Below are 20,413 nucleotides of genomic sequence, written 5' to 3'. Positions count from 1 at the left end.
GCCTCCTTGTTACTGTTCCTGAAGGTGTAGCCCAGACTAGCCAATCCTCCTGCCTCATTCTCTTCAGTTCCCTAATTACCAGCATGTGCTACCATGCCCGCTTCTTTGTTATTCCTCAAACACACCAGACACACTTGTGCCTGAGGGCCCTTGCACTGACACTTTCCCTGGAATCCCACTCTCTAGATATCTGTGTGACTGACTCATTCTCAGTGAAGCCTACTCTGCCCACCCTATTTAAAATTGCAACCCCAACCCTCCTTTCCTGTTTTTCTTCCACACCATTCTGTTCTAAATTTTGTTATATCTATCTCCTCCCACCTGACTGTAAGCTCTGTACATATCTGTTAATTATGTAACTCACTCAATTAATATTGATGTCTACTATGCACCAAGCACTGTATGAAGCAATGGAGCCACAGGTGATTAAAGTTGCTTATAAGTTTTGTGAGGAAAGAAATGCTGACAATAGTAGTGCTCATTTATAGAATCCTGTTTGAGGGCTGGCAGAGTGGCTCAAGTGATAAGAGTGCTTGTCTAGCAAGCATGAGGCCCTGAGTTCAAACCCCGTTACCTATGTACCCCCCCAAAAAAAAGACTGCTTCCTGAGTTGGGTGCTTGCAAAACATAACAATGATGGCCACATTGATTAAAATAGTTTTACATACATTATCTCATTTAATTCTCACCAAGACTTACGGGTGAATGTTACTAAGACCCAAGAAATGGGGGGGGTGTGTGTGTGTGTTACTGAGGTTTGACTCTATCACTTTGATTCATACCCCCACCCCTAAGAAACAGGATGTCAAAACTCAGAAATATCAGAATCAAGATCTGAACTAAGATAGTGAAAGTCAAATATGAGAAATACTTAGAACTTTGGGTCAGCAAGACTAAGTCAAAGATTGGATATGGGGGCTGAGGAAAAGGGGAAGTGACTCCCAGGATTTGACTGAGGTGGACCAAAGTACTAGAAAGCCCAAGGGAAAGATGAAAACCCGGGGATGCATTGAGTTGGACGTGCGTGAGGGCTGCAGATAAACGGATACAGATCATCCCTCCAGCAGGTTCCGGCCTCTCCCCCGAGCCTGAGATGCTGGGAGAAGGTTCGCACGCACGGGAAGAACAGGAGGTCGGGTCCGCCTACCTCTCGGGTCTCTTCAGCAGCTGCTGCGGCAAGGGCGTGGAGGCCCGCGAGACAAAGAGCGCTCAGGCACCGCCTTTATCTGGGTGGCCCCTTTAAGAAGCGCGCTCCCGGCTCCTTGTATGCAAATTTCGCGGCGAGGCCGGCGAGCGCGCGCGACGGATACCCGGAGCCTGGGCTGCGGCTGTTAGTCCTCTCCCGGCCGCCGTCGCCTCCGACATATTGCCCGCAGGAGCTGCGGCGGCGAAGCGGAGAGCGCCGGGAGAAGGAGATGGGTGAGCAATGCGTACCGGGCTCCTCCCGGGAACCAGCGGACGCGGGGCCCAGGGTGCGGAGCTGCTTATCGCGGCTCCACGCGGACTGGGTCCGCAGAGGGAAAGGGGAGGGGGAGGGGATGCGGGCGCAGGCGGGACCCCGCCCCCTCCTGTAGTTTAGCGGGGTGGGACATCTGTTGTGGGGAGGAGGGAGAGGGACATTGGGTGGTGGGCGGGGCTTCCGCAATGTGGAGTGTTTGTGGGGGCTTCGGTTTTGGTGAGGACCCACTGGTCCTGCTAGAAATGGGGGCGAAACTCGCTGATGGGCATGGCTTCACGCTAAGGGAGGAGCTTCTGGACTGCAGGCGCCGGTGCGGGGGCAAACTTTCTGAGGTTGTATGGGATTATACTGGAGGTGAGAAGGAGACCTTCCTCCAGACCAAGGGAACCCATTCTTTTGAGCAGGGCTTTTGGGCTTTGGGGACTTTTCTGGGTGTGTGCGCGGGTTTTCTGCGATGACAGTTGTGTGTAGGCGGGGCTTCTGGGCTGAGGGGCTCTTATGTAGGTGCAGAGCTTCAAGAGAGTGGGTGTGGGCAGAGCTTTTGAGCTGAGAAAGTTTGTGTGAGGTTTTCCAAGCCAAGTCTAACAGCATACGAACAGAGCTTCTGGTCTGGGGGTTTGTTGAGGGCAAAGCTCCTGAATGAGCACTTTTTGGAGATGTGGGAGAACCTTGTGAGCTGAGGAGGCATGGGCTGTATGTGAGTGGAGGCTGCTGTTGTCATGAGTGTGGGCAAGTTATAACTTCGATTAAGTGCTTTGTGCAGGATGGTACCTTTAATCTTGAGCTGGACTGCTAAACCTAGGGATATAGGTTGTAAATCCGAGGTTTGGGTCCACAACTACAGCTTATCCCTATCCCTGAACTCAGGCCTTTGGTCATGAGACACCAGGGTCATGAGAAACCTGTATCCACATGGGGCCCCATGCAAACCAGAGCTGAGAGCTCAGAACTCAGACCCTTACACTGCCTCTGATGCAGTGAGAGCTCCGTTTCCTAATCCAAAAGTCCTATCTTGCTGAGCTCATTCACTCATCAACTTATACTTACTGGGCATTTTGGTTGGGATAGGAAAAACATCAGGGAAAAAGACAGATAAGGACTTGGTGTGGTGATACATGCCTGTAATCCCAGTACTTGGGAGGCTGAGGCAAGAGGGTTGTTGAGTTTGAGGCCAGCCTGAGCTACATAGCAAGACGCTGTCATTTAAAAACAGAAACATAAGGTTTCTGGGCAGTAGTGGCTCAGGCCTGTAATCCTAGCTACTCAGGAGGCAGAGATCAGGAGGATTGAGGTTTGAAGCTAGCTCGGGCAAATAGCTTGTGAGAGAGACCCTGTCTTGAAAAAAAGAACATCACAGAAAAGGGCTGGTGGAGTGGCTCAAGGTGTAGGCCCTGAGTTCACACCCAGTACAAAAAACAAAACAAAAAAACAGATAAGTTATTGACTTAACTGGCCTTCCATTTTAGTAGGAAAGATAGATAATAAACATGTTCAGAAATTAATATGATAATTTCAAAGAGCAAACTGTGAAAAAAAATACAAATAGGATAGTGAATGATGGGGCATCTCCTTCAAAAGTGGCAGTAAGGGCTGATGGTGTAGCTTAGTGTACCGCACATGCTTAGCATTCATAAGGTCCTGGTTTGATACCCCAAACTGCAAAAAAAAAAAAAAATGTAAAAGAGCTGGGTATGGTGGCACACATCTTTAATCCCAGTTACCCAGGAGGCAGAGATAGGAGGACCATGGTCCAAGGCCAGGCAAAAATGCATGACCCTATCTGAAAAACAAACTAAAAGAAAAAGTACCATGGGCTTGGCTCAAGTAGGTCCTAAGTTCAATTTGCAGTAACACACACACACACACAAAATGTAAATAGATAGAAATTTTAAAAAGAAGAAAATAAAATGATAAATATGTCAGCCAGAGAAGGGCTCTCCAGACAGAGGATACAGCAAATGCAAGAGGTGATAATAAGCTTGGCTTGCTAAGGAAAGAAAGGCCAAGGTAGCTGGAGCATGGGGTGGAGTGGGAGGTGAGGCAGAAAATGGTAGGAGATGAGGCTGAAGAGGTAGGCAAGGGCCACAACATAGGTCCCCATAAGGATTATCAGGTAACTGTTAGCTAGTGTCATTGCTGATATCCTTGTATGCCCTCTTCCTTGAGCATCTACTTTATGTTGAGCCCTACAGGAGGACGAAGAGGTCCCAACAGGACATCTTACTGTCGAAATCCACTCTGTGAGCCAGGATCCTCAGGGAGTTCCGGTGGAAGCCACACTTCCAGTGCATCAGTGACCAGTGTCCGTTCCCGTACCAGGTAAGCTACCTCTGCCTCTCACCTTGCACTGTGCCAGCATAGGCCAGGATCTCCAGACTGGACTCTAGGCTATGATGTCCTAGATGCTAGGTGAGGGCTAAAAGGGGAGTGAGTAGCAGAAAAGGTCCAGAGGGAGCTCAATCAAGCATGGTCACTTGGACAGATAACAGTGGGACATGGTAGAATAAGCCTAAAGGCCTTGATTACAATTACATTTCTGCTCCTGATTGGCAGGTGGTTTGGACAAATTGCCTTCTTTGAGTGGGCTTCCTTTTCCTCATCTGTAAAATAGACCTAATAACTCCTTCCTGGGAGATGGTGGAAAACCTGAATGAAATTAGGGAAAGAAAAGACTTTGTTAGCTCCTTTACCTGCCAGGCAAGATTAGGACAACTTCATCCTTGTTGTGAACTGCTTTTGTGATCTAACCCCACAAACTCCACAGTCTTGTTAAGGTTCTCTGATTGGCTTCTGATGTTACTCCCTTTCCACCCCCAGGAGCAGTTCTGGGACAGGCCTCTCAAGCCCTCCACTGGCCACCCAGACAGTTGTGCCTCTGCAGCACTGCAAGATTCCTGAGCTCCCAGTCCAGGCCAGCATTCTGTTTGAGTTGCAGCTCTTCTTCTGCCAGCTCATAGCCCTCTTTGTACACTACATCAACATCTACAAGACAGTGTGGTGGTATCCACCCTCCCACCCACCCTCCCACACCTCCCTGGTAAGTGCTCAGCCAGGGCCAGCTCTGTGTGTGTGTGTGTGTGTGTGTGTGTGTGTGTGTGTGTGTGTTTCTTGGTTTCAGTTTAGCATAGCCTACCAAGCACCACTGGTCATGTGGCCCCATGCTGGGCATGGTGGGCGTAAAGGAACAGGAAACTGATGACTCTTTAACACTCCTAGTGTGCTCAGGACCACACTGGCATTGTAAGAGTAGCAGAGTGGAATCTGGCACAGACTTTGCCTCAAGGAGCTCAGAGTCTTAAGTCCTGTCCAGGAGATGAGCCACAGGAACACAGGGGTTCACAGGATAGAAAGAGCCCTGGGCAGAAGAAGAGGTATAGGGACAGGGCATGGATATGGAGAGCGAGAGGGCTCACACACCATTCTCTTATTCCCAGGGACTGTCCCACTTCCCTTCTCTGGGTCCTGTTCTACTCCTCTAGGTAATTTCCTGGCCTGACTCAGCTGGAGGCCAATGAAGGTCAGAGAATGGGGACAGTCTCTGTGGAAAGGACTGGGCAGAGGGAGGTGGTGGGTATGAGAAAAGCCCATGTATGGACAAGGGGCCCACGTGACCCCCAGGCCTCTGCCCCCTGACAGAACTTCCACCTGATCGACTTCAACTTGCTGATGGTGACCACCATTGTTCTGGGCCGCCGCTTCATTGGGTCCATCGTGAAGGAGGTGATTGGGTCCTAGAGGATGCCAGAGTCTTTGGGACTCCCTTTTCCCCCTGGGAGTGCCAAGGAGACACACCCAACCCTTTAACCCTGAGGCATTTCTTTGGGGCTCCCTTTGGACTTGTTTGAAGAATATTAGTCACGTCCCATTTGCTCTCAGAATTTACTGGGCATCAAAGAGAAGGATTCACCTTGCCAAGTTCTGCCCAGCCTGCTGCACAACTTTCCCTGGGTGGGATCACAGGTCATGCTGGGTGGGATTTGGGGATAGCTCCTGTGGCCTCCATCCAAGGCCCTATTCCATCCTATCTCATCCTGACCCAGGCTTCTCAGAGGGGGAAAGTTTCCCTCTTTCGCTCCATCCTGCTGTTCCTCACCCGCTTCACCGTTCTCACGGCAACAGGCTGGAGTCTGTGCCGATCCCTCATCCACCTCTTCAGGACCTACTCCTTCCTGAACCTCCTGTTCCTCTGCTATCCGTGAGTACCCCTCGCTTTACCCCTCACTGCCTAGCACTGGCCTCTAACCTCTTCCCTTGATGTGGCTGGGTTATCAGGCACCCCGGGCTGGCAGCTATTATAATAACCTCTCACATGGTCTGATGACATCCCCTGAGATCAGGATGATTAGTTTCTTTTGTATAAGAATCTGAGGCAGCATAATTTACTAAAGCTCCCACTGGATGGAGTTTAGAATGGGACTCAGTTTGTGCCAAAGGGATGTTCCCAAAGGGAAATGCATGAGCTTTGTCTCCCTCTGTCTTCCTTTTCTCTCTCTCTGGTTCCTTTCTCTTTCTTTCTTTGTGTGTGTATCTAAGTGTTTGTGTAATCTCTGGTGCCTCCCCTAGTCTGTGTGCTGGCAAGCACCTGCATGTTTGCATTCTCTAGGTGTCTGTGCATGAAACACACCTGTGTATGTGTGTCTTGCTGTTTGTTAACTCACTCACTCCTTCTATTTAACAGAACCTAGATTGTTGACAATGGAGAGAGTGTCTGGGAAGATCCCAGGACTGCCCGTTTCTGGCCTAGAATCAAGGAGGGCTTGAGCGAACTGTCTGATTTGACTGCCTGAGGCAGGCTCCTGGTTGCCTCAGCATTACAGTCATTTCCCCAACCATGGCCTTTCTGGTTAATGAACTTTCTCAAGTTGGGCAAACCTAAGTTCCTAGGAAGCGTTAGAGCAAGGTAGTCCTCCCCTCTACTCTGCATGACTAAGAAAGTTCTGGCATAGGAATTCCATCACAATTATATCTATTTTCTTTCTTTTTTTTTTTTTTTGTGATTCTGGGGTTTTGAACTTGGGACCTCATGCTTGCTAGGCAGGTGCTCTAACACTTGAGCCACTTTACCAGCCCTTTTTTTCAAATGAAACACTTCATGAATTTGCATGTCATCCTTGCACAAAGGCTATACTAATCTCTGTATCATTCCAATTTTAGTATATGTGCTGCTGAAGTGAGCACAGTTTACATCTAGTTTTTAATTGTATGAGTGACATGGGTCTTATAAAAACATAAAACTGTACAGAAGCTTTTCTCTTTTCATTGTACTGGGGATTGAACTCAGGGTCTTGCACTTGTCAGGTAAGTGCTCTATCACTTGAGTCACGCCACAAGTCCCAGAACCTTTAAAATAGAAAATGAAAAGCCCCACATAAACTCAATCCCCAGAAGTCCACTCATCATTTGCAGCATATTCCAAGTTTTTTCTATGCAAGTACATACACATAGACTTTTTTTTTTTTTTTTTTTTTGCAGTCCTGGGGTTTGAACTTAGGGTTTAAGTGCTTGCAATGCAGGTAGTCTACCACTTGAACCACACCTTCAACCACAGATTTTTAAAATAATTTGGACTGGTAGAATGGCTCAAGTAGTAGAGTGCCTGCATAGCAAGTATGAGGATCTTACTTCAAGTCCCAGTACTGCCACAAAAAAAAAAAAAGACAATTTAATAATGTGTGATGTTATATAATTTAGTATATTTCTTACATAATCATATAATTTGGATATATTTCCATAGCAATACATACAGGATTGGACTTATACTGTTCCACTGCATAGAATTTTTACAATTTGATCTATTTGTCTTCTATTGGCAGACTTTTAAGTTGTTCCTAGCTTTTCTTTATTTATAATGAGAAACATACATCTTTGTACACTTCTACAATATTATTGCACATTAGATTCCCAGAACTAGAATCACTGTAAAAGATATGTCTATTTATATTTGTTATGGATATTAACAAATTGCACTTCAAAAGTGTTGTACTGCTTAAAACTGTCAATAGTTGATTTGATACTTTATGGTTACTACTTGTGAATCTGTTCTCCTTGGATACAGACATCACCTATGTCCATATTTTGCTTTATGTTTCTTAAAATTTCATCAACAAAATGCATCATAAAACAATCAAATCTAGTGCTAAAAAGCTTATAATAAAAGGCAGTAGCCTTCAATTCTACCTTCCAGACTTTTGGTTCTCACTCTTCAAGAGCAATCTCTTTCATTTTCTAGTTTAAGTATTTCTTTAGTTACCTCCTTTTTTTTTTTTTTTTCTCCTCCACTTCCACCATCTCCTTCTGTGAACCCAACCTCCATCATGATGCTTTTTGTTTATTAAACAAATTTTATTTAATTTTATTTAAGTTTTATTTAGTAGGAGGCATGGCAAGGCCCTAAGTTCAAACCCTAGTACCACCAAAAAATTTAGTTCATATAATTAGTAAATTTACATAATTAAATTTCAAAAAGTTTAAGAGGATAGAGTGAAAAAGACTCCCCTTGACTGCTGCTTCCCAGGTATCCAGTTTCCCTTCCAAGAGGTAGTCACAAGTGTTTCTGGTTTCCTGTAGATCCTGGGTAAATGTTCAGTGCATATACAGGCATACCACACACAACACATGTGCAAGCACATTGATTCCCTTATAATGACACTTGATAATTTAGTTCACCCTCTACAAATGCCGTCCACAGTATTTAATAGCTGTTAATATTTTTTAGTTTTCTATCAGTTGTCTTTGTCAATAATAAAAGAATCCTAAGGGTTAAGGATGTAGCTCAGTGGTAGAGTACTTGCCTAGCATCTGCAAGACCCTGAGCTCCATCTCAAACATCACACAAAAAATATTTTTATTCCATCAACAATAGTGTTTTGAATCACTTTTATGCCAGGGCTCACGTCTATAATCCTAGCTTCTTGGGAGACAGAGATCAGGAGGATCACTGATTTGCCAGCCTGGGCAAATAGTTTGAGAGACCCTATCTTGAAAATACCTAACACAGAAAAGGGCTGGTGGGGCTCAAGTGGCAGAGCGCCTGCCTAATAAACATGTGGCCCTAAGTTCAAACCCCAGTACAGCCAAAAAAAAAAAGAAAGAATATTAGCAACTTAATCTCTACCTCCACATTTCCTCCTCTTACTTCCTGGCAGCTGTACTCGTGTTTTTATATTGTCAAGGTCATATTCACATTCTATATAACTGTTTACATTTTTCATCTAAGGCTAATTCTAAAAATTAAACACCAGTAAGTAGCCCTAATATAACTACATTTATGAAAATATCATCCATGTACATAAATGACATTCCTTCTTTGTAGTTATGGAGTTACGTTCTTGGGCCTCTTGAAAAAGATGTTCCTAGTATCAAAATCAAATGGTTTTTCTTTCTTATATTCCATCAACTGCTTAAAATCATGTCATATTTTAGTTTGCTTCATATTTAGATTGTAATTTTATTATATAGCTTTTTATTTTTCTTGAAGTTCTCATTACCTTTCTTTTTTCTTGTTGACAAAATATTGATGGGCCTTCAACATATCCTCAAGTTTATACAGCCTTTCAAACACGCTACCTGTTGCCTAGAGTCCATTTCTCCCCCCTTGTCCCCGCAAAGACATTCCTCCTGGAGGCCTCCATCCTCCTGCTTCAGTCTGGAGTCATTGTTCTTTAGACCTGACGTACAGCTCTCAGCCTGGGAATTCCCTTCACTAGCCTCTGGGGTTGGATCCCTATTTCCTGGATCTCATGTCTTCCTCTTTCTTGGTTTTCTTCCTTATTTTGTTGGCATGCATTATCAGATAATTTCCTTAACAGTGGATATTTGGGAGGCATTTTGAGTCCTTGCATGTCTAAAAATGTCTTTATTCTGCTTTTATACTTGATGGTTCAACTGAATGTAGATTTCTAAGTTCAAATTCATATTTTCCCAGTTTTGAAGATATTCTTCAATTGTCTCAAAAATCCAGTGTTGTTAGTGAGAAGTTTGATTCCAGTTCCTTTGTTGGTGACTTGGTTTTCTTTCTTTCTTTTTTTTTTTTTTCCTAAAAGCTTTTCAAAATAGTCTGTTTCTCTTTTGATTATTTCAGGTTTCACAAGGATGTGTCTAGTGTAAAACTTTTGTCATTTAGCCTATCAGTATTCTAGGACTTCTTTAACCTGGAGATTTGGGTACTTCTTCAGCTCAGGGAATTTTCTTCTATTATTTCTTTTATACCATCTTTCTCTCCATTTTCTTCCTGTTCTCTCTGGAACTTCTGTTCATTAGATGGGAGACCTCATAGGTTGATCATCTGTTTTCCTTATTTTTTCCCTTATATTTTCCTTTTTTCTGTCTTTCCCTTTCCTTCCTTTCTCTTCTTCTCACTCCATTTTTTCCTGTCTTCAGAGAGATTTCTTCAACTTTGCCACTGTTTTTTTGGAGGGGAAGGCTTTGAACTCAGGGCTTCATGCTTGCTAGGCAGGCTCTTGATTCATGCCCATTAGCAGTCTGGCAACTTTTTTATTGAAATTTTTTTTGAGCAGTCTTGCTTTTGTTGTTGTTGTTTAATGGATTAGGTTTTGTTTTGTTTTGTTTTTTGGGAGTGTCTGGGTATGTAACTCAGGCTGGCCTTCAACTTGAAATCCTCCTGCCTCAGCCTCTGAAGTGCTGGGGTTGCAGGTGTGCACCATCATAACCACTTTTCATACTTTTCAGCTCTAAGGCCTCTGTCTTGTGCAAGTAAAACATGTCATTAGTAAATGTTTTTTTCCTCATAGCATCCTGTTCTTATTTTAAAAATCTCTTTTGTTCCCTCAATTTATCTTTCCATAGGGGATCAATTTTTCTGTTTCATGCTGATAGTTTTCCACATATAGGTGGTTTCTTTGGTTATTTACTTATATTTAAGAATGAAAGACTGAGTAACAAGAGTGTGTTTTCCCTCTGCCATTGTTTCGGGGGGTAGGTTTGACTGGGAGTTGTAAGTACGTGGCCTGGGCATACTGGCAGGCTTTGCGTGAGGTGCCAGTTATCAGGCTGTTGACCCCATAGGTCAGAAAGTGGGGGTAGGGATATTGTTTGGAGATGCTCCCATTTCAGACCTCATTCTTCTCACCCAGAATATTCCATTCCTTTTATGAAGAGTCCTTCAGGATGGATTGTGTGAGGTGAATGGGGGAATAAAAGTACTGACTCTTATAAATAAATATGGATCTTTCTTTAATCCTGTTCAGCCTTGCTTCTCACTTTTACACTATGACAAATGTGTGCATTTCAAGCCAGAATCTCTCATGAGTCACTCTGGGAAGATTGCTCCCACCCCTAAGGCATCTCATAACATATTCTGGACCACTGCCTGTGGTTACTGAGCACTTAAATAGGGTACTCCGAATTGCAATGTGCTATCTAAGTACGAAGTGCCCAGATTCTGAAAATGTACTGCAAGTAAAGTAAAATATCTAATTAGTAAATTTCATTATATGTTGAAATAATATTTTCCATGTACTGGATAACGTAAAATAAAATATTAAAAATAATAATCTCTTAATGTGGCTACTAGAAATTTTTTAATTACCTGTGTTTCTCTCATATTTCTGTTGGAAAGCTCTGCTCTAGATGATGGCTTTCTTTTCATCTGTCAATATCTCCATCTACTTTCTAAATTTGTCACAATCATTTGTGTACTGTTGACTCCACTCACTTTTTTTTTTTTTTTTGCTAATATAGATTTATTTTCTACTTTTATACTGTAATGTATTGGATGGAAAGGAATCTGCCATCTTGCATATGAAGATGCTTCTAACTTCCGATCTGTCAGAGCAATCACTTACTGTCACCAAATAATGTAATTGATCACAGAAGCTGTCTGCATTCCTTCTTAGAGGCAAAGCCATGGAGCTTCTTAAGTACTTTCCTGTAAGATTGAATCTAAGTCCCTCCTAGTCTCATGTATGTTTCCCTTCATTTGCACAGGTATCCTGAAGAGTATCTGGAGATTCCATTTCAGCCCTCTTTCATGTCCTCACAGAATCACAGGCAACTTTCTTCTCTAAACAAAATTATATTGATCTTCTATTCTTACCCAGGCAATATGCAAGAACTTGTAAAAACACTAGTTTAATGCCTACCCAAGAAAAGAGACTCAATACAAGCAAAGGAAACTGAGGCTTGTAGAAGTTAAGTAACTTGTCCTAAATCACAGATTTCATAAGTGCTGGGATTTTAATTCAGGTCTCTTTGATCCAAAAGAGGCTTTTTTTTTTTTTTTTTGTGGTAGTGGGGTTTGAAATCAGGGTCTACATCTTGAGCCAGTCCACCAGCCTTTTTTTGTGAAGGGTATTTTCGAAATAGGGTCTCGAAAACTATTTGCCCAGGCTGGCTTCAAACTGAGATCCTATTGATCTCTGCCTCCAGAGTAGCTAGGATTACAGGTGTGTGAACCACTGGCTCCTGACAAGGCTTTTCTTTTCTTTTTCTCTTTCTCTTTTTCTTTCTCAAGAACTATTTCCTTGGGCTGGCTCAAACTGAAATCCTGATCTCTGCCTCCTGAGTAGCTAGGATTACAGGCGTGAGCCACCAGCACCCCAGTACTGCCAAAAAAATATAAATAACTAAGCCTAACTATATAGTACATATCAGCAACAATGTAACTTTCTTTTCATGATGTTTTTAATCCATGGTTGGTCAAACTTGCAGATGCAGAATTCACAGATACAGAATATAGGCTAACTATTCTTTCTGGCTATGGGTCCATCTTGTTTTCTCTTCATATGGCACCAACCACATATTCAAAATACCCTAACTAATTAGTCCTATCCCTGCATGAAGGATGCTGCTTGAGGGTGGGGGGACTTGCACTGTTTTTTTTTTCTTTTTTGGTAGAACTGGGGTTTAAACTCAGGGCTTTATGCTTGCAGAAGAAGCACTCTACTGCTTGTGCCACACCTCCAGTTGATTTTGCTTTAGTTATTTTGGAGATGAGCCTTGTGAACTATTTGCCTGGGCTGGCCTCAAACTATAATCCTTCTGATTTTAGCCTCCCCAATAGCTAGGATTACAGGCATGAACCACCAGTGCCCAGTGATTTGCACTGTTTCAAGGGTCCATTTGAGTGCCTGGCACATAATAAGCTCAAAATAATTATTTGTTCCTGAGCTGCCATCTTCTACAAACTTAAAGGCTGCCTCTCATGTATGCATCCAATTATACAACTTTTGCCTCTTTTTTGTGCACTGTCAGTTCTTTAAATTAACTAATTACTGGTAGTGTTTTTTGTTTTGTTTTGTTTTAAATATCTGTCTTGATCTGTCTTGATCTGGGCTTGATCTGTCTGAAGCCCAGACAGAATTGCTTGAGCCCTGGCTCTGTTTCTTCCTTTGAGAATTTACTACACTGCACTGCACAGCTTCCTTCACTGAAAAGGGGGCAAAATAACAGTACCTAATGGATATTGTTCTTAGAAGAAAGAAAGAAGAGAATGCATATAAAGGAGTACAGTGCCTAGAACATAGATTCTGTCCAGTGAATGTGGGGGTGTCAAATTATATCACTAGGCTGTTGGGGCAGGGCTCCCTACTGTATTTTCAGTATTCAGCATGCACTCAGTACTAAGACATGTATTGAATGACTGGCCATTGGATGGAAGGCTGGATGTCTGGGAAGATGGGTAAATTCTACTCTCAGCATCCAGGAGGGTGAAGGCCCAGAGGGGAAAACAGAGTCTCCTCTAGGGCTGAGCACTGGGATCCTGGCCCATGGGCAGACCTGCCCTCATCACTGTCTTCCCCAGCAGGTTTGGGATGTACATTCCGTTTCTGCAGCTGAACTGTGATCTTCGCAAGACAAACCTCTTTAATCACATGGCCTCCATGGGGCCCCGGGATGCTGTCAGCGGCCTGGCAAGGAGTCGGGATTACTTGCTGACACTTCGGGAGACATGGAAGCAGCACACTCGACAGCTGTATGGCCCAGAAGCCATGCCCACCCATGCCTGTTGCCTGTCACCCAGCCTCATTCGTAGTGAGGTGGAGTTCCTTAAGATGGACTTCAATTGGCGGATGAAGGAAGTGTTGGTCAGCTCCATGCTGAGTGCCTATTATGTGGCCTTTGTGCCTGTCTGGTTTGTGAAGGTATGTAGTTCAGTGCAAGGAGAGAGGGTCTGGTTAGGACCTTACCTTACTGCCTGCCCTCTTGTTTGCATAAATAACTGCTGGCTTTTTGGGCAGTACTGGGGTTTGAACTCTAGGCCTTACACTTGCTAGGCAGGCACTCTACGACTTGAGCCATTCTACCAGCCCAATAACTGCTGTTTTTGATGGGATTTCTTATTTGTGCTTCGAAGACCTGAAGTAACTACTGTCTCCATTTTAGAGTGCAGAGAACAAGGCTCCCCAAAAGGAACTGACCTGCCCAAGGTCACCCAGTCAATAGGGAGACATGGTGTTGTTACTCATAATACTTGATAATAAAGAACAATAACTTTTTTATTTCAGTGGCTGTTTTGACACTAAGTCAGTGTCCAGCATGTGACAGTGTCCTGCTTTGCATTAAGTCGGGAAGCCAGGAGTTATCCAGATCTGAAAGACTTCAAAAGCTTGTACTCACTCTGTCTTACTTAAAGTAGCCTCCTGGGAAGGTACCTCAGCTGTAGTAGACTCAAAACATTATCCCAGGATGCACTTTACCTAAAGATTTAAGGTTGAGAGGACTAATGTCTGTTGAGCGCGTACAACATTCCAGGAACTTTCATGTGTATTATAATTCTCGTAATGTCTCTCGGAGGTGGTTGATAGTTCCTCTTATCCTCATTTAACAGATGAAACTAAAGCACAGACAAGTTAAATGACTTGTCACATGGTTAATATGCACCCAGGTCAAGATTGGAATCCACGTCTCTTGGATTCCAGGGCCTGCTCTGGCTAAGAGAAAGAAAATTTTCTTTGTAGGAAATTGACTGATGGGCACAGGATCTAAGCTGCCTTTGTTGGGTGTTTGAGTCTTGGTTTCAGACTATCTTGAGGTCTCCCCAGAACTGTCCTAACTTGTGAAGTGGGTAGATCAGGGAATGAGGCCATTATGGGCATCCCAAGCCTGACCCACTTCCTGCTGTCCCCAGAACACACATTACTATGACAAGCGTTGGTCCTGTGAACTCTTCCTACTGGTGTCCATCAGCACCTCAGTGATTCTCATGCAGCATCTGCTGCCTGCCAGCTACTGCGACCTACTGCACAAGGCCGCTGCCCATCTGGGCTGTTGGCAGAAGGTGGACCCAGCTCTGTGCTCCAACGTGCTGCAGCACCCGTGAGTTGCCCTACCCTGATTTGCCCAACCAACCTCTGCCCTTCTTTGCCCTCTTTCTCATTAACTCATTCATCCAGCTACTGAATAGCTACGGGAGCTTGCATCCAGAGTAGGATGTGATGGGGCCCAAGACAGACCTGTTCTCTGTCCTTGAGTTAGCTTGCAGTAAATTGGAGATAGGAGGAAGAAAGGTGGTAATACATGGACTCATTGACTCCCTCATTCACTGACTCATGTATTTATTCACTCATTGACCGATTTGCTCATGCATGCATTTATTTATTCATTCACTGCTTTATTCCTCTGTCACCTGCTCACTCATACACTCAATCATTAGGTTACCTGCTCTTTCAGTAGATATTTACTTCTGTTTAATCCATACCAGGCCTGGTGCTATATATCAGACAAAGGAACTGGCACTTTTACCTATAGGGAAGCATACCATCCCAAGGTGTGCTTCAGAAATACCACTTTGTGACAGAATATGGTGCTCTGTTAGCTGATAGTATATCCTGGTTAGGGAAGGAGGGCCACAGGGAAGAAATGATAGATGAGATCCTTAACAAGTTCACAGACTGGTGAGGCAGATACCCATGTACACAAATAGTTAGGATGAGTGAGGCAAAAGTGTCCTGGCTGTAGTTTAGCACTATACCAGGGCAGAGGCAGATGTCACTGTGCTCAGGAGCCCTGAGATCCTGTGCTATCCTTCCTTTAGCCTGAATCATTCTTCATTAGTGTCTAATATTTCTGCAGCCCTTTATCAAAGTACTTTTTGGCACAGGTTATACTAATTTTCCTTGCATTCCCCCATTAGACTGGAAGCTCCTTAAGGCCAGGACCGCCTCTGAATCACATTTGAGTCTTGGGCCAGGACAAGACCTGGCAAAGAGGAGGTCACTATGTCAGGTTTATAGAGATAATGTCCACCAAGGAACAAAAACGCAATAGGAAGCCACAGAAGCTTCGCCTCCTGTGTTGGCCCTCCATGCCAATCAGGGTCCCTTTCATGCTCTGCAAATGACTGGCATTGCTGAATGGGCCAAAAAGGGGCTTGGCTTAGCCTCAGTTTCCCCCATCCAAGTACTAACCAGGCCTGACCCTGCTTAGCTTCCAAGATCAGATGAGATTGGACACGTTTGGGTGGTATGGCTATAGACTTAGCCTCAGTTTCTGAAGGGAGTGGGGAGTAGAAAGAACGTTGCTGAATATGAGGAGTAACCTGCTTGCCTGTGGCTCACTGAAGTCTTCAGATAAGATCCAGGTTCCTTTGCATGGTTTCCCATCCACGAACTAAGTCCTGCCAGCCTTTTCTGCCTCGTCTCTTCCTGTGTCCCAGCTCATACTCTGCCCTAGCCACAACAAACCTCTTTGGGTCCTCACATGTTTTATACAATCTGCATCCAAATTTTTACCATGATATGTCTTTTGGTTGGATGCCCTTTCTTGCCTCCTTTTCTTGGCTAACACTTACCCTCTTTTAGCACTCTGCTGCCTCTAGGAGTACTTTCCTGACCACCCAGAGTGGGTTTAATACCATCCCCTATGAGGGGCCTCTCTTCAGTGCCCCATAATACCATATTCACTATACTTGATGCTTTCTGCTGTGTTAACTTAGCTTCCTGACTGCCATTCCAGGACTAAAAGCTCTGAAGGTCAGGGCTTTCACCTATCTAGCACTCAGCTGCCTCCTCTGTCTCACCAAAATGCCTGGCTTATAACAGGTACACTGCAATTTCTTTGTGGTTTTGTATACAGTTTTATTATTATTATTATTATTTTTTTTTTTTTTGGTGGTACTTGGGTTTGAATTTAGGGCCCATGCTTGCTAAGCAAGTGCTCTACCACTTGAGCCACACCTCCAGCTTTTTTTTTTTCTTTTTTGCTGTACTGGGGTTTGAACTCAGGGCCTACACCTTGAGGCCACTCTGCCAACCCTTTTTTGAGATGGGTTTTTTTCCAAGATAGGATCTCAAGAACTATTTGCTGGCTTTGAACCATGATCCTCCTAATCTCTGCCTGCTGAGTAGGTAGGATTACAGGCGTGAGCCACCAGTGCCCGGCTCCAGCTCTTTTTTTCAAGTAAAATTTACATAGAGTAAAATGTACAAATTGCAAAGTATACAATTCTTTTAGTTTTGATAAAGGCATATATATCATGTAACCTGCCCCCATAAAGATACCGGACATTTCTAGCCTCGTAGAAAATTTCCTCATGGTCCTTCTCAGTGACCTTCCTCTTCTCAAAACAACCACTCTTCTGCTTTCTTTCACCACAGATTAGTTCTGCCTATTCTAGGAGTTAATATAAATGAATATAAATGAAACCATAAGTAGATACTTCAGCTTCTTTCATTCAGCATGTTATCTGTGTGGTTTATCCTTGTGGTTGTATACAACACAATAACTAGTTTTCAAGCAAATGAACTAATAAGGCAGGAGTGTGAGTTAGGAGGGAGCTGCTTGTAGGCTGTGGTTCTCAGTCTCATGGGAGATCTCACAAGATACTGGAAGAAAGTTCACTGATGTCACCATCCCATTTGGCCTCTCAGTGCCAGGCTTTGTGGTATGCTGTGAGGACACAGGCTTGAATTGGATACTGTCCCCCCTCCTTAAAGGGTTCTCAATCTAGTGAGGATACAGACAGGTAAATAAATAAGTGACAAACACTAGGGAACGTGGACCAGTAGCAAGAGATTCCAGAAACAGTAAAAGTAGGCTCAGCTCTGGGGGTTTGAGAAAGGCTTTCAGGAAGGGCCTGGGTTTTGAAAGATGATGAGCTTGTCCAGGGATAAGTCATCAGGAAGATCAGTCTAGTTGGAGAAGGCAGCTTATGCAGGACAGGAGCAGTGCAGTGTGCTGGAGGAACTGGAAGAGCATGAGCTGTGTGGTGGGAGTCATGGGAAGCCACACAGGGTCTCAGAGACCATGTCAAATCAGGGGGTTGCTGGGAAGCCTTTAGTGCATTTTAAGCAGAGCATGGTCAGACTCAGCCTGGAATTTTATGGAGACCATCCAGGCTGCTGTATGATAGACCCATTAGATGCCAGAGGTAATATCAGATGAAACAAATGCACCCAGAGAGGAAAAAGGGTTTTCTTGACAATTCCTCAGCCTTAGACCTGCTGATTCCCAGTGCAGTGAATTTCTCATGGTTCTTTGCCCATTGTACAGAAGAGGCAGCTGAAACCCAGAAAAGAAAGTCACTGTGTTTTAAGCAATATAAATGGTAGTAGGACCCTGGTGGTCACCCTGTGCCCAAACATCTGGTATGCCCTTTTGTGGGTGAGTTGGGGATAAGAAGTACTTTTGGACTGTACCTCCAGGTGGACTGAAGAATGCATGTGGCCGCAGGGTGTGCTGGTGAAGCACAGCAAGAATGTCTACAAAGCAGTGGGCCACTACAACGTGGCCATCCCCTCTGATGTCTCCCACTTCCGGTTCCATGTGAGTCTCCTTTCCTGGAAAAGAGGGCGGGGCCTGATCTAGAAGGCAGGGGGCAGAGAGGATCAGCTGGGAGAAAGATGATATCACAACAAGAGAAAGCTATTTTCAGTATTTTCCAAACCCAAAGGAAAGCACATACAGCAGCACGAGGACAGCCACGCAGGTTATCACTTCATAACTGTGGCTCACTTAGTAGTGGATCTTTCAGAGCATTGTATGGAAGGGAAGAAGATCCTACAATAAAAGAAAGCGCTCTTGTCAGTGAAAATAATGATCATTCTTTGCTATGTGCCAGGTATTATGCTATGGACTTCTGGCACACCATTGTGTGTGAGAGAAACACCAAGGCTGTCCCTATTTTCAGATACGATACTGAAATTGGCTTAAAGAGATTAACTTACTCAAGGGTGCCTTTCTGGGAAACATGGAAACTAATGGTAATGACACATGACTCAGCACTATGGAAAAGGGCTGCTCAAAATCAAGTAGGCTACTGGTCTCCATTTTATTTATTTTACTGTCAGAATCCCTGTTTTCAACACAGAGACCAAAGTCCAGTTTTTGGGTTTCATGGCACTGCTCTATTTGGAGAGGTTGAAACTCCCCTTCACTTCCCTCTCAGCTCTGCTGAAGCTCCTAAGAGACCATGTGAAACTCGTGGCTCTAAGGATTATAGTTTGAGAAATTACTGATCTGGGATGTTGCCTTCATTTTGCAGTTGAGAAATCTGAGGCCCAGAGAGGGAAAGGACTTGTCTAGACTCTTGTAGTCTGTCAGTGCAGAGCTGAGCCTAGCATCTTGGTCTCTTGAATTCCCGTTTCCTGCCACCTCTGCTCCTGTTCTGTAAGCACCTCTTGAGGTTAGTTAACTTGGTCTCTGCAGAATTGAGATTCCATAGATATTGAGCCCTCGTTTGAACTTAGCAGAAAAAAATTTTTTTGAGTCCTACATTCTACCTTGCTCTGAAACACCAGTTAAGAGTAAGGTGTTGCCATGCACCCTGGAAGTTTACAGCCTAGCTAGGGATCCTACCCAGGAATAAGCAGGTACTCAGGCTGTAGAGTTTATAGTAATTTTCCATGCTTTTGATCTCCGGCACCTCAAAATGAATAATTTTTTCCATGACGATGCCATAAGATTCTAAATTGTGCAGGGTATAGCTCAGTGGTATAGCAGCATTTATCTTGTATATGCAAGGCCCTGGGTTCAATCCCCACCATTGCAAGAAAATAGCAAAAAAGAGATTCTAACTTGTTCAGGCCCAGTGATTCCCAAGAGTATGACATATAAAAAGTTGATTTTAGGCCAGAAAAAGTTTGAAAGCAGGCAACACCTCTGAAGAAAGGCTTTCTGAAAGAAGTAGAAGTTGAACAGTATATTAGTCTATGTGGAAGCAGCACCTCTGTTAGGAGGAATACAGAAAGCAAAAATATAAGGTGGCAAAGTGCACACCCAAGTCTGCATGGGCCACAAGAGCTTTTCCCCTCCACTGGCCTACCCAAACCCCCCTTCTCCCATCCAGGAGGCAGTTTTCTGGAACATACCTTCTGATCCATACCTACCCTTTCCTGGGTAGTTCTTTTTCAGCAAACCCCTGCGGATCCTCAACATCCTGCTACTGCTGGAGGGTGCTGTCATTGTCTATCAACTGTACTCTTTAATGTCCTCTGAAAAGTGGCACCAGACCATCTCACTGGCCCTGATACTCTTCAGCAACTACTATGCCTTCTTCAAGCTGCTGCGGGACCGCCTGGTATTGGGCAAAGCCTACTCGTACTCTGCCAATCCCCAGAGGGATCTGGACCACCGGTTCTCCTGAGCCCCGGGGTGATCCCAGAGACAGCATCCAAGCTTCAGCCAGGGGCTCCCTGGCAAGGGGCTATTGGGAATGGTTGGGTGGGGGACAGAAAAAAAAAACAGACAAAAAAAATCCACCAGAGCTTTGTATTTTTGTTACGTACTGTTTTTTTCTTTGATAATTGATGTGATAAGAGGAAAAAAGTCCTATTTTTATACTCCCAACAAGCCTGTGTCCTGTGGTTCTTTCCCTGTCTTGCCTGTCAGTTAGAGAGCCAAAGATTTGGGATTCTGGGCTGGGATGTTCCACATGTGGCTACTGGAGCCTCGGTGGGCTCTGCCTTCTCAAATGGACAGGAAATGAGACACCAGAGGCCATGGTACTGTGGATTCTGCTGCCAATTGAGTGCTCACTTTGATTCAGATGCTGTTTGG

At 44.3% G+C, this 20,413-nt stretch overlaps 1 protein-coding gene and 1 non-coding gene across 5 annotated transcripts; one reads left to right on the top strand and one right to left on the bottom strand.

Moving 5' to 3' along the window:
• Positions 1–1,033: 1,033 nt before the first annotated feature.
• Positions 1,034–20,223, top strand: Tmem39b (transmembrane protein 39B). 4 transcript variants are annotated; one of them, XM_020163104.2, is made up of 9 exons: positions 1,034–1,419; positions 3,652–3,778; positions 4,277–4,496; positions 5,096–5,179; positions 5,500–5,654; positions 13,224–13,560; positions 14,547–14,734; positions 18,061–18,181; positions 19,758–20,223. In XM_020163104.2, the coding sequence occupies exons 1-9, from the start codon at positions 1,416–1,418 to the stop codon at positions 19,998–20,000; spliced, it is 1,479 nt and encodes a 492-aa protein (XP_020018693.2). In that variant the 5' UTR covers positions 1,034–1,415; the 3' UTR covers positions 20,001–20,223. The 4 variants fall into 4 exon arrangements, with proteins under 4 accessions (XP_020018693.2, XP_073936795.1, XP_073936797.1 ...); XM_074080694.1 differs by lacking the exons at positions 1,034–1,419; positions 3,652–3,778 and adding an exon at positions 4,894–4,976 and having other exon boundaries at positions 4,480–4,496; XM_074080696.1 differs by lacking the exons at positions 1,034–1,419; positions 3,652–3,778; positions 4,277–4,496 and adding an exon at positions 4,536–4,938.
• Positions 6,534–6,637, bottom strand: LOC141425213 (U6 spliceosomal RNA). The gene has a single exon (XR_012450301.1). It is a non-coding gene; the product is annotated as a U6 spliceosomal RNA (small nuclear RNA).
• Positions 20,224–20,413: the final 190 nt, after the last annotated feature.

This window comes from Castor canadensis, chromosome 7, assembly GCF_047511655.1.
Source record: "Castor canadensis chromosome 7, mCasCan1.hap1v2, whole genome shotgun sequence".
NCBI classification, from domain to species: domain Eukaryota; kingdom Metazoa; phylum Chordata; class Mammalia; order Rodentia; family Castoridae; genus Castor; species Castor canadensis.
Note: the sequence above shows the minus strand (reverse complement) of the source record. Positions and strands in the feature narration are given on the sequence as shown.